Source organism: Palaemon carinicauda, chromosome 14 (genome assembly GCF_036898095.1).
Source record: "Palaemon carinicauda isolate YSFRI2023 chromosome 14, ASM3689809v2, whole genome shotgun sequence".
Taxonomy (NCBI): domain Eukaryota; kingdom Metazoa; phylum Arthropoda; class Malacostraca; order Decapoda; family Palaemonidae; genus Palaemon; species Palaemon carinicauda.
The window spans coordinates 119,366,889-119,379,001 of record NC_090738.1 but is presented as its reverse complement, the minus strand read 5'-3'; the positions used below and the strand labels follow the sequence as shown (position 1 = coordinate 119,379,001).

The window sequence follows — 12,113 nt, the reverse complement described above, 5'->3', positions numbered from 1 at the left end:
TTAACGTTAGAGGAGTCCTATCAAATGAATTTCCATTGAATAGTAGAGTACTACCAGGGAATGTGTTGTCACATAGGCCTATGTTATTTATCTTCCTCATGGATTTTGTAATGCATAGAACAGTTGGGGATGGTGGCAAATGATTAGACTGGATTGGTAACAGGAAATTGCTGACCTAGATTATGCCGATGAAGCTGTCCTCATTAGCAGAAAGACTTGTAAAGGTTCCTTATCAGAATGCATGAAATATCACATGAGGTTGGGCTCAAGATAAATAGAAAAAAGAGAAAATGATAACGAAATATGCAATGGAAGATGAAATATCAGTGGAAGGAGGAAGGTTTAATGAGGTAGAATCATTCAAATATTCAAGAACTATGAAATCGAATAGAGGATCTTTAGAATTGGAGTTTAATGAAAGATTGAAAAAAAAGCAAATCAGACAATGGCTTGGTTAAGTAGAATCAAGTATATATCTATCTATCTATCTATCAATCAATCTATATATATATATATATATATATATATATATATATATATATATATAAGTATATACTCAGTCATTGTACTTTTTATACCTAAGGTTCTGTGATTGGTGATGGTGGGAGATTTTCATCTCACCGATCACGGCAAACAAACCTAGTAATGGTGGGTTTGGCTAGTACAGATGAACTGATAATGGCGATACGCAAACCCTTCCACCTCGTTAAGGTATCCTGACTCAGAAAGGGATATATATATATATATATATATATATATATATATATATATATATATATATATATATATACATATATATATACATATATATATATATGTATATATATGTATATATATATATATATATATATATATATATATATATACATATATATATATGTATGTGTATATATATATATATATATATATATATATACATATATATATATATGTATATATATATATATATATATATATATATATATATATATATATATATACATACATATATATATGTATGTGTATATATATATATATATATATATATATATATATAATGCAAATAACTACTGACCAGGAAGCAGTTAATGATCTTTGATTATAAAATGGGCCGTCTCACCCCAAAATAGTGCATAGCGTTTCATCACGAGTCATTCTTTAAGTATAATCATAAAGCAAGATCATTAGCCTTAATTCACGTTATTTACATATAAGTAACTTGACAAAAATTCATATTGAAAAATGTTGATATGCAAACTTTTTCTGTAATATCTATTTCCACTGAATGAAGATGAAAAGCCTATTACATCTCTACAAAGTTACCTAGAATACTATGAGTTTTCCAATTTTTCATGTCAAAATCTCAGGTTGAAAATTACTCTGCAAAAGTACATTTTTTTTTTTTACTCATATATCACAGAGAAATAACTGAAGCTAATATTATATTCAGCTATGTAAATAATTTCTCAGGCAATAAGAGAGTGGTAAATAAAAAAAATTAATCTCCATAAGTTTTTATTGTATATAAACGAACGCTATTATTTTATCCTCGAAGAAAGACATTTTAAAAATATAAGCAATATGCTTAGAAGCACTTGCGGTGAACAATGCCGGGGCCAGACTCGTCGTATTCCTCCTTGGTGATCCACAAGGCCTGGAAGGTGGACAGAGAACCGAGGATGGAACCACCGATCCAGACGGAGTACTTCCTCTCAGGGGGAGCGATGATCTTGACCTTGATGGTGGAGGGAGCAAGAGAAGTGATTTCCTTCTGCATCCTGTCAGCAATACCAGCATACATGGTAGAGCCACCAGACATGACAACGTTGGCCAACAGATCCTTCCTGATGTCAATGTCGCACCTCATGATGGAGTTGTGGACGACTTCATGAACACCAGCAGATTCCATACCAAGGAAGGAAGGCTGGAAGAGAGACTCAGGGGCACGGAAACGCTCGTTGCCGATGGTGATGACCTGACCATCAGGAAGTTCGTAGGACTTGTCGATGGAGGAGGAAGCAGCAGCGGTGTTCATCTCACTCTCGAAGTCCAAGGCGATGTAGCAAAGCTTTTCCTTGATGTCACGGACGATTTCACGTTCAGCGGTGGTGGTGAAGGAGTAGCCACGCTCAGTCATGATCTTCATCAAGTAGTTGGTGATGTCACGACCAGCCAAGTCCAGACGGAGGATGGCGTGGGGAAGAGCGAAACCTTCATAGACGGGCACCATGTGGGAGACACCATCACCAGAGTCGCAAACCTCACCAGTGGTACGACCAGAGGCGTAGAGGGAGAGGACAGCCTGGATACAAATGTAAGTGGCGGGCATGTTGAAGGCCTCAAACATGATCTGTGTCATCTTCTCACGGTTGGCCTTGGGGTTGAGGGGAGCCTCAGTGAGCATGGTGGGGCACTCCTCAGGGGCAACACGGAGCTCATTGTAGAAGGTGTGGTACCAGACCTTCTCCATGTCATCCCAGTTGGTGATGATACCATGTTCGATGGGGTACTTGAGGGTGAGGATACCTCTCTTGCTCTGGGCTTCATCACCGACGTAGGCGTCCTTCTGACCCATACCGACCATCACACCCTGGTGACGGGCACGGCCAACGATGGAGGGGAAGACAGCTCGGGGAGCGTCATCACCGGCGAAGCCAGCCTTGACAAGACCGGAGCCATTGTCGCAGATGAGTACCGCGGCATCTTCGTCGTCACACATGGTGGTGGTTGGTTATGGAGTCAAGTAAAAGCCTGTAATGAAAATGCAATGGATGTATAGTCTCAGGAATATTCGTTTCTCGAGGCTACGACAATACAATAACATTGAGAGAGAGAGAGAGAGAGAGAGAGAGAGAGAGAGAGAGAGAGAGAGAGAGAGAGAGAGAGAAATTCACATTTTTAATTAGGATTTCAATTTAATGTATGAAGCATAACATATATAGTAGAAAGTGTAAGGGAGAAGGAAATATAGTGAGACAGATATGAAAGGAAGCAACACCAATTCCCTTTTTGAATGTCAATTCATAAAATCAAATCTATATGAAAATATTGAAAAAATATATACTGATGTTTTAAAGACTATAAGTATGTAATATATATATATATATATATATATATATATATATATATATATATATATATATATATATATATATATATATATATATATATATATATACATATAATTCCTAGCCAATCTGCAACCGTAGTTGAAAAGTAAAATGCTACAAACCCGATGGCCCTAACAGGAAAAGCAGCCCCTTGAGAATGGAAATAAGGAAATAGCAAATAACCTATATATAAAAGTAATTAATATATCATAAAACATTCTAAGATCAGTATCAATGTTGAAATAGGTCAATCATATATATAAACTATAGAGTGAGACTTATGTTGAACTGGTCGACAGAAAAAAATATTACAAAACGTTTGAACTCCGGAAGTTTTGTTACTTAAATTCATTTAAGTTTCACATAAACTTCATTTATAGCGATTATACAATTAATAGTAGTATTTCGTAGATAATTGGAAGTTCAGGGAACCGATATCTCTATTTCAGCTGTGGAAGAAAAATATGCTGCTCTTCATTTTTACTATGATTTGAAATAGTCCCCTGGACTGCAAATCTTATTAGCGTTGGAACATTACTGTATCGTCATACTGTATGCGCTGATTAAACTATATCTCAATCATTAAAACACTTTTACATTTATCAAAAACCTTGTTGCTTTGCAAGTGTACGAACTATTACCTTCGTGTTAATTTTTACATGAAACTAAATAAATGATTCTATCAATTTATGTAGCAAAGCCATTTAACATTATTTCAAATCTAATGCAGGTTCTGTTTTCACCGTTTTTCCATTCTTCCCTCGCTTTTGTTGGCTTTTCGCGTTGCAATACAATCAAGTAATCTCCTCTCGCTTTTCTACAGATTTCCATGTAAATATGAAAAACATTTATAATACAGTTAATATGTGTAGGAAACTAAACGAAAACTGACTGCTCAAACTTAATGACAATCTTTAATAAAGAAAATAAAGGCACATCAACGTTGATGATAATGAAAATTTATTGAAAAATTAACAATGAACTCTGATATCATTACTAATTTTCTGAAATATCTACCATAAAATTTTAGCAAAGGGAAAACAAATGGCAAACTAGAGGTAGAGTGAGGCATCGCACGGCATAGTAAATGTCTATGCAGTATATATCACACTTTTAATACGAAGTAACAATTTAAAACGATTCCAAAACTTCCCGTTTCACTTCCATATGTTCCACTTGAAGCACGGCAACCCTACAGAACTTAACACTTACCGTGCTCGAGTCCTCTACAGTAGACTAAGGGTACATGGTCAACCACTTCTCTTTATATACTATGTTGGGGGACGCTTAATCCCATCGCTGCATTTTTCCACACCTGAGCCAAATCTCACCACCAAACAGACCCAAGACCACCTTGGCCTTCCTTACGCTCTCTACAATGGGGAATGGTAAGAACGCTTGTCATCGCTTTGAGGTATTTGCTTACACCTGAACTTGAGAGTAACGTCCCTGAGCCAAGGAAGGTGACAATTTAGTTCACTGACTTCATTCAATAAAAATTGGTTTTTGGGTAAAACATGAAAACTAATATTCTGGTAAGTGATACACTGACTTAAACCGATGTTAAATTTCAATATTAAATAAGTAATGAGAGAGAGAGAGAGAGAGAGAGAGAGAGAGAGAGAGAGAGAGAGAGAGAGAGAGAGAGAGAGAGAGAGAGAAACTTGTATAATACATCACATATAATATAAAGAGTCGATCTACGTGAAAAAACACATGGAGAGTGAGACCTCTTTGTTACCTAAAACGTTTATTATTGATGAAAACTATAAACATATTGAGCGCAATGTTCTTTTACAAAATAAATGGACATTAATATCAAATTTGATGAAAACAGGAGGTATTGGAGAAACTTCAGTTCGTCCATTATCAGTGGAGGCTGATAATGGTCCAAACGGAAACACGAGCTGGATATAACTCCCTTTATTCAAATGAGATAACAAGGTTACCTATAAACCATTGAGGATAACAATGTCATAAAACTTCAACAATGTGAAACATGCAATGGTAATCTTAAACAGATTTTTCTATATCAGAGAGAGAGAGAGAGAGAGAGAGAGAGAGAGAGAGAGAGAGAGAGAGAGAGAGAGAGAGAGAGAGAGAGTTATAACATTACAGTGTATGAGGGTGTATGAAATACTCGTGCATTGCAAAGGAAAGCATGACTTTAGAACAACTAATCCCTTCTGCTATTAATAATCGTATTTCAAGAACGATAATGATACGTCGTTACTAGGACAGAAGCATTCTTACATTGCAATTAAAATGGAAAACAAATAACCCAAAGTTGATAAATTCCTGTGGATTACGAAAGTAACGAAAAAACTTTAATTTAGCCTATATCGGAATGTTTTCTTTTCGCCTGAAAATGAATCACCAGTAAAATTTCCAAGCGTTTCGACTTTTTCCATTTGTACCGTTCAACAAATTTAAAATCTTAGCTTCTACAGTCCTTTACTTTTCAAAAGATTGTAAAACGTAATGTGTTGAAATTACTAATACTTAATATCCCCTGAGAAAAGTATAGGAAAATAAAATTGTTTATTTAACAGATATGCATATAGCCTATGTATTATTGGAGGAGACTCAGACACTTGAAACTGGAAAATCATATTTGACACTAAATCTTGTCTTCAACCATTAATAAAAACATTTGGAGATATATCTAATCAAGGCAGAATTCTTCTAATCGAGGCAAAATTCTTTTAAACCGAAATAGGACAGTGACTCATAAAAACGGCTGGTGTTAGAAATAAAATAAACATTACTGTTGTTTATTTTCTCTCGCTCTCTCCCGCACCGATAATAGAAAAACTTTTTAAGCTTCTCAGCGCATGTTTCAGATTGTTTGAATTTTTGTGACATTGTTACCCTGTTGCATGTAAGCTCGTTATCGGTTGAACAAATTTTACTTGCATTCACCTCCCCACTCTGTTAGTATCTAACATCTCACATCGCCACAATCCTATAAAAATAGTATTCTGAATTCTTTTGGAGCGTAGGCACTTGAGCTAAATGAGGTAAAAATGACAAGTGTGACAGTCGTAATTGATTTATCGTTTTCTGTATCATTTTATAATGCCATATTTGCAAACGTCTAACATTCTGCCTCTCAATCTAGATCCACGTAGGAATGACAAAGGAAGAAATTCAAGTAAACCTATGATGCTTGAGATGTATATATTTTAGGGATACGTGAAGTTATTTTTTTATTTTCTACCTCAACAGTGATTAGTATGGTATTAGTTTGCTATTTTTACCTGTTGGAGCCCTAGGGCTTATAGCATCTTGCTTTTCCAACTAGGGTTATAGCTTGGCTTGTAATAATAATAATAATAATAATAATAAGGACAATTACCCACTGGGACAAAAATCCTGCCACCCCCCACCCCCGTAGATTATTACCTCCCATGCACTTCTACCCCCAAGGAAAGCTGTCCTTAGGACAACCATCCCCATCTCTGCTCTAAAAAAAAATTTCATATAAATTGAAGAATTTAATAAAAACAAAACTTATTTGAAAGCAAATACAACAGTATAATGCTGAAATTGTAATACAAAAATGAATACTAATATATCAGATTTACTAAAAGAATTGGCTCTTAAGCTATGGTAAGCAGCTCTTCTAGGAGAAGGACACTCCAAAATCAAATAATTGTTCTCTAATATTGGTTACTGCCACAGCCTCTGTACTATGGTCTTCCACTGTCTTGGGTTGGGGTTTTCTTGCATGAGGGTACAATTCAGGTACACTATTCTGTTTCCATATTTCCTTTCCACACACACACACACATATATATATATATATATATATATATATATATATATATATATATATATATATGTGTGTGTGTGTGTGTGTGTGTGTGTGCTTACCTTATTTACAATTTGACCATTACAAACAGTTAATTTGAAGTTATCTAAAAATTAACAAATTAGTGTACCCGACCTCTACTGTGATTTTTGTTAGGTACAGTAACTTTCCTTATTTTTGGTGTATTATGAAATGTTTAAGTTAATATTAATTAGCTATATGCCGATTATCTCCATTTTATTACATAATCATATAAGAAACCACTAAACCTGTCGTAGTTTCCACCACAACTACATGTTCAGTCATAGTATTTGCTGTTCAGGTGTTGTTTACATAAAAGCAGTGTTGCCAAATGTTCTTAATCAATTTTAGCAAAGAAGTAAAATTCCACTAATATTTCTCAAATTCCTCATACAGCCTACAAATTTACACACAAAATGTAATTATTGATCAAAGAAATCTAATAATTCATTTAGGTGGAATACTTTTGCTACTGTATCGGTGATGAAGTGTGCGACAGAGGTAGATGTAGAACACTGGCCAGAAAAATCGACCCCACATAGAAGTGGGAAAAGATGCAGACAAAGAAGAAGAAGAAGAAGAAGAAGACTTTTGCTACTGTATATGTGACTCTAAGGTCTAGTTTTCTGCTAACTTGGTAATACTGCACTCAACTAACAGAAGTTTTTTTTCCTAGGTCGTATTCAGCACCTGTCTGTTTGTATTATTTAGGAACTCCGACAACAAAGTCATTATTAAAATATTGCTTTATTACAAAATATCAATAAAATGCTAGAAAATAGATATACTGTATACTGCATGAACAACCAATGTCATAGCGTCATCTGCTATGAGACCACTAGTTGGCATGTTTGCTTGCAGAAGCGAGTTGGCGAGTCATCAGCTGATTACCAAAATAAACAAATAATTTGCTACTGTACTTCATTAAATGAAGTGCAATATTAAAATAAATGCATTTATTACATATGAATAATGATTATAGGTTTATATTTAATGTCTGGTGAGTGTGAGTGTCCGTATGTCATTAGTTGGGTGTTTGGGGGTTGTCAAACTCCCCTATACAACTTTTTCTTATTGTTACGTCACAGGGTGATTCTGGGGGGAATTTTTCAGGAAAAAGGTGCATCTTATGACACGGGAAATACGGATATATATATATATATATATATATATATATATATATATATATATATATATATATACATACAGTATATATATATATATATATATATATATATATATATATATATATATATATATATATATATATGTAGAAGTGGGTATTCAACAACTGACCATATCCATGTAATTAACCATGGTTAATTAACCATGTAATTAACAAAGCACTATGTGTGGCATTTATAGACTATGAGAAAGTTTTTGTTTCCGTCAAAGTTTAAGCAGCAATGAAAGCTCTTCAAAGACAAGGGACAGATGAATCTTATGTTATAAATATTTGAGGATATCTATAGGGGAAGTACAGCAATCCTCAAATTACGTAGTGAGAAAATTCCGATTGAAAAACGAGTTAGACAAGGAGACCCCATCTCTCCTAGATTATTCACAGCATTCCTAGAAGGTTTTTAAAAAATCTATAATGGGAAAATGTATAAATTAACATTAATGGGGAATACCTTAACAACTTAATATTTGCAGATGACATCGTTCTGTTTAGTGAATTATGCGAGATATTGCAAAAAGATGATAGAAGAATTTAATAGAGAAAGCAGAAATATGGGACTGAAAATGAATATGAGTAAAACTAAGATAATGTTTAATAAAAATACAGACACAACAAATAAGTGTTATGGGTGCGATTGTTAATGAATATATGTACTGTACTTGGGCCAACCAAAAAGTGTTACCCCAGGACATGAGACAGAAATCAAAAGTAGGATAAGTATGGGATGGAGAGCTTTTGGTAAACAAAGCAAGATTAAGAAAAGTAAAATGCCACTTTCTCTAAAAAGAAAAGTAGTTAATCAGATGGTCCTACCAGTATTAACTTATGCACCAGAAGCCTTACTAAAGCCTCAGGACACAAAGTAATTACAACTCAAAGAATTATGGAAAGCATGATGGGATAAACACCGAGATGCAGAAAAAGAACAAATTAAAGTAGAGGATATTCTAACATATAAGAAAAAGAAATGGACATTAAGAATAGCAGAATGGGTAGCTATATATTGCCAAAGAAAAATGGGCAGCAAGGGAAGACGATGGATTGACGAACTAAGAAAATATGCGGGCATAAAGTGGCATAGGAAGACCATAAACAGATGCGAGTGGAAGGACATGCCTGAGGCCTTTGTTCTGCAGTGAACTAATAACGGCTGATGATGATCATGATATATATTATCAGCATATGATGATGGTAGGTAGGTATTAGCTTGCCCTGCCTATCGCAAGAAACGAGCTCTTGCGTTGGCAGCCTGTAAGGGGGAAATACTGTATATCATCATCATCTTCTCCTACCCCTATTGGCCCAAAGAACCTCGATTAGATATCGCCAGTCGTCATTCTCTAGATTTTTTAATCAATGTCTCCTTTCATCCTCATCTACATCAAACTTCTAAATCAATACGTCTCCTTTTATTATCATCTACTTCACGCTTCATACTCCTCAGCCCTGTAGTCCTGTGACTTCCAACTCTATTATATAAGGGGGATGATCAAACCTATATAGGAAAGGGAGTACACATACTGCCTTTTTCTCCAATAAGTGTCTTAGGCATATAACAGAACAGATCAAATGTCAATGATCGATGCACATATTATTGGTTTATTTTGGTTTCACAAATCATGTTATTCAAATAGTGTAGAATACTATCTCGGTTGGATAGCCATTACTTGGAGAAGCTATAACTAACTTTTTAATCTCCGTCACGTTTCAATATCAGTTGCTTTTGATATCTACCTGTAAGTGTTTATTTATATGTTTTTATACGATCCCAAGGTTTCTTTTATATTAAAATAATCATTACCATTAGAAGAAAATACCAAGGAGTGGAATCAAGATATATAGGATGAAGACGAATGAAGTTCTGGAATCTTATTTCTACTTCAGAAATAAATTCATCTTCCAAACGGGTCTAGTGAACCCCAAGGGAGAGCAAATCTAAAATAAATCAACAATATGTTTCAAATTTGAAACCTCCCGAGTGGGGAAAAAGCAACATTAACATAAACAAGTATCTGAGTGCTATTATCTTTTGATATAAATATTCCATAATAATTAGCAATAAACCAAATATCGCATATATTCTGAAGTTTGAAGTCAATGAAATACTATATCAATAACTCATTCTTAATTTACATTTCAACATTTACAAATGAAAATGGCGTCAGCTATTTTCAGTCATATTGATAATAACCCTCATTCTATATATATATATATATATATATATATATATATATATATATATATATATATATATATATATATATATATATATTGAGACAGGTAGAGAAAATATTTCATTACTGTTATTTCTAAAACCGTTACAATACTCAAAATAAAACGAAATAAAGACACAATATGCATCAGATCATTACTAATGATTACATGGCAATAGAATAATCTTGCAGAAGACTCTGGTGATATATGAGACCGTGCAAGTAATCTTTTATACTAAGATAACGATAAAATACCTGAAATTGTCATAATCTCGTGCAATCGTAAAGAATAGAGGGGTGTGAAAATAAGGAACAGAAAATTTTTAAATCTTCAAAATCTTTTATTGCGTAAAAAAGAAAGTTGTTCTTTTATAACTTAATGAAGACATTTTTTAAAATATAAAGTATATGAATCTTATGTTTAGAAACATTTGCGGTGGACAATGCCGGGGCCAGATTCATCGTATTCCTCCTTGGTGATCCACAAGGCCTGGAAGGTGGACAGAGAACCGAGGATGGAACCACCGATCCATACGGAGTACTTCCTCTCAGGGGGAGCGATGATCTTGATCTTGATGGTGGATGGAGCAAGAGAAGTGATTTCCTTCTGCATCCTGTCAGCAATACCAGCATACATGGTGGTACCACCAGACATGACAACGTTGGCCAACAGGTCCTTCCTGATATCAATGTCGCACCTCATGATGGAGTTGTGGACGACTTCGTGAACACCAGCAGATTCCATACCAAGGAAGGAAGGCTGGAAGAGAGACTCAGGGGCACGGAAACGCTCGTTGCCGATGGTGATGACCTGACCGTCAGGGAGTTCGTAGGACTTGTCGATGTTGGAGGACGCAGCAGCAGAGTTCATCTCACTCTCGAAGTCCAGGGCAATGTAGCAAAGCTTTTCCTTGATGTCACGGACGATTTCACGTTCAGCGGTGGTGGTGAAGGAGTAGCCGCGCTCAGTCATGATCTTCATCAAGTAGTTGGTGATGTCACGACCAGCCAAGTCCAGACGGAGGATGGCGTGGGGAAGAGCGAAACCTTCATAGACGGGCACCATGTGGGAGACACCATCACCAGAGTCGCAAACCTCACCAGTGGTACGACCAGAGGCGTAGAGGGAGAGCACAGCCTGGATGCAAATGTAAGTGGCGGGCATGTTGAAGGCCTCAAACATGATCTGAGTCATCTTCTCACGGTTGGCCTTTGGGTTAAGGGGAGCCTCAGTGAGCATGGTGGGGCACTCCTCAGGGGCAACACGGAGCTCATTGTAGAAGGTGTGGTACCAGACCTTCTCCATGTCGTCCCAGTTGGTGATGATACCATGTTCGATGGGGTACTTGAGGGTGAGGATACCACGCTTGCTCTGGGCTTCATCACCGACGTAGGCGTCCTTCTGACCCATACCGACCATCACACCCTGGTGACGGGCACGGCCGACGATGGAGGGGAAGACAGCTCGGGGAGCGTCATCACCGGCGAAGCCAGCCTTGACAAGACCGGAGCCATTGTCGCAGATGAGTACCGCGGCCTCTTCGTCGTCACACATGGTGGTGGTTGGTTATGAAGTCGTAGCCTATAACGAAAATACAATGGCATGTATAGTTTTTGGAAATATAAGTTTCTTGAGTCTAAGGAACATAAAACGAGAGAGAGAGAGAGAGAGAGAGAGAGAGAGAGAGAGAGAGAGAGAGAGAGAGAGAGAGAGAGAGATTAAAACATTTAATGAGGATTATTATAAATATTTAATTATAAATGTGTAACAAACCCGCATAAAGTAATGAGCA

General features: G+C 36.0%; 2 protein-coding genes across 2 annotated transcripts; both read right to left on the bottom strand.

Moving 5' to 3' along the window:
* Nucleotides 1–1,526: 1,526 nt before the first annotated feature.
* LOC137653260 (actin-2, muscle-specific-like) lies at nucleotides 1,527–4,454 on the bottom strand. The gene is made up of 2 exons (XM_068386631.1): nucleotides 4,302–4,454; nucleotides 1,527–2,730 (listed from the first exon to the last, which is right to left on the bottom strand). Exon 2 carries the CDS (start codon nucleotides 2,696–2,698, stop codon nucleotides 1,565–1,567), a length of 1,134 nt encoding a protein of 377 aa, XP_068242732.1. The 5' UTR covers nucleotides 2,699–2,730; nucleotides 4,302–4,454; the 3' UTR covers nucleotides 1,527–1,564.
* Nucleotides 4,455–10,648: 6,194 nt separating this feature from the next.
* Nucleotides 10,649–11,897, bottom strand: LOC137653259 (actin-2, muscle-specific-like). The gene has a single exon (XM_068386630.1). It carries the CDS (start codon nucleotides 11,873–11,875, stop codon nucleotides 10,742–10,744), a length of 1,134 nt encoding a protein of 377 aa, XP_068242731.1. The 5' UTR covers nucleotides 11,876–11,897; the 3' UTR covers nucleotides 10,649–10,741.
* Nucleotides 11,898–12,113: the final 216 nt, after the last annotated feature.

Bases quoted from the DNA above. Each gene is read 5' to 3' on its own strand.
- LOC137653260 (XM_068386631.1), bottom strand. From the start codon at position 2,698: ATGTGTGACGACGAAGATGCCGCGGTACTCATCTGCGACAATGGCTCC.
- LOC137653259 (XM_068386630.1), bottom strand. From the start codon at position 11,875: ATGTGTGACGACGAAGAGGCCGCGGTACTCATCTGCGACAATGGCTCC.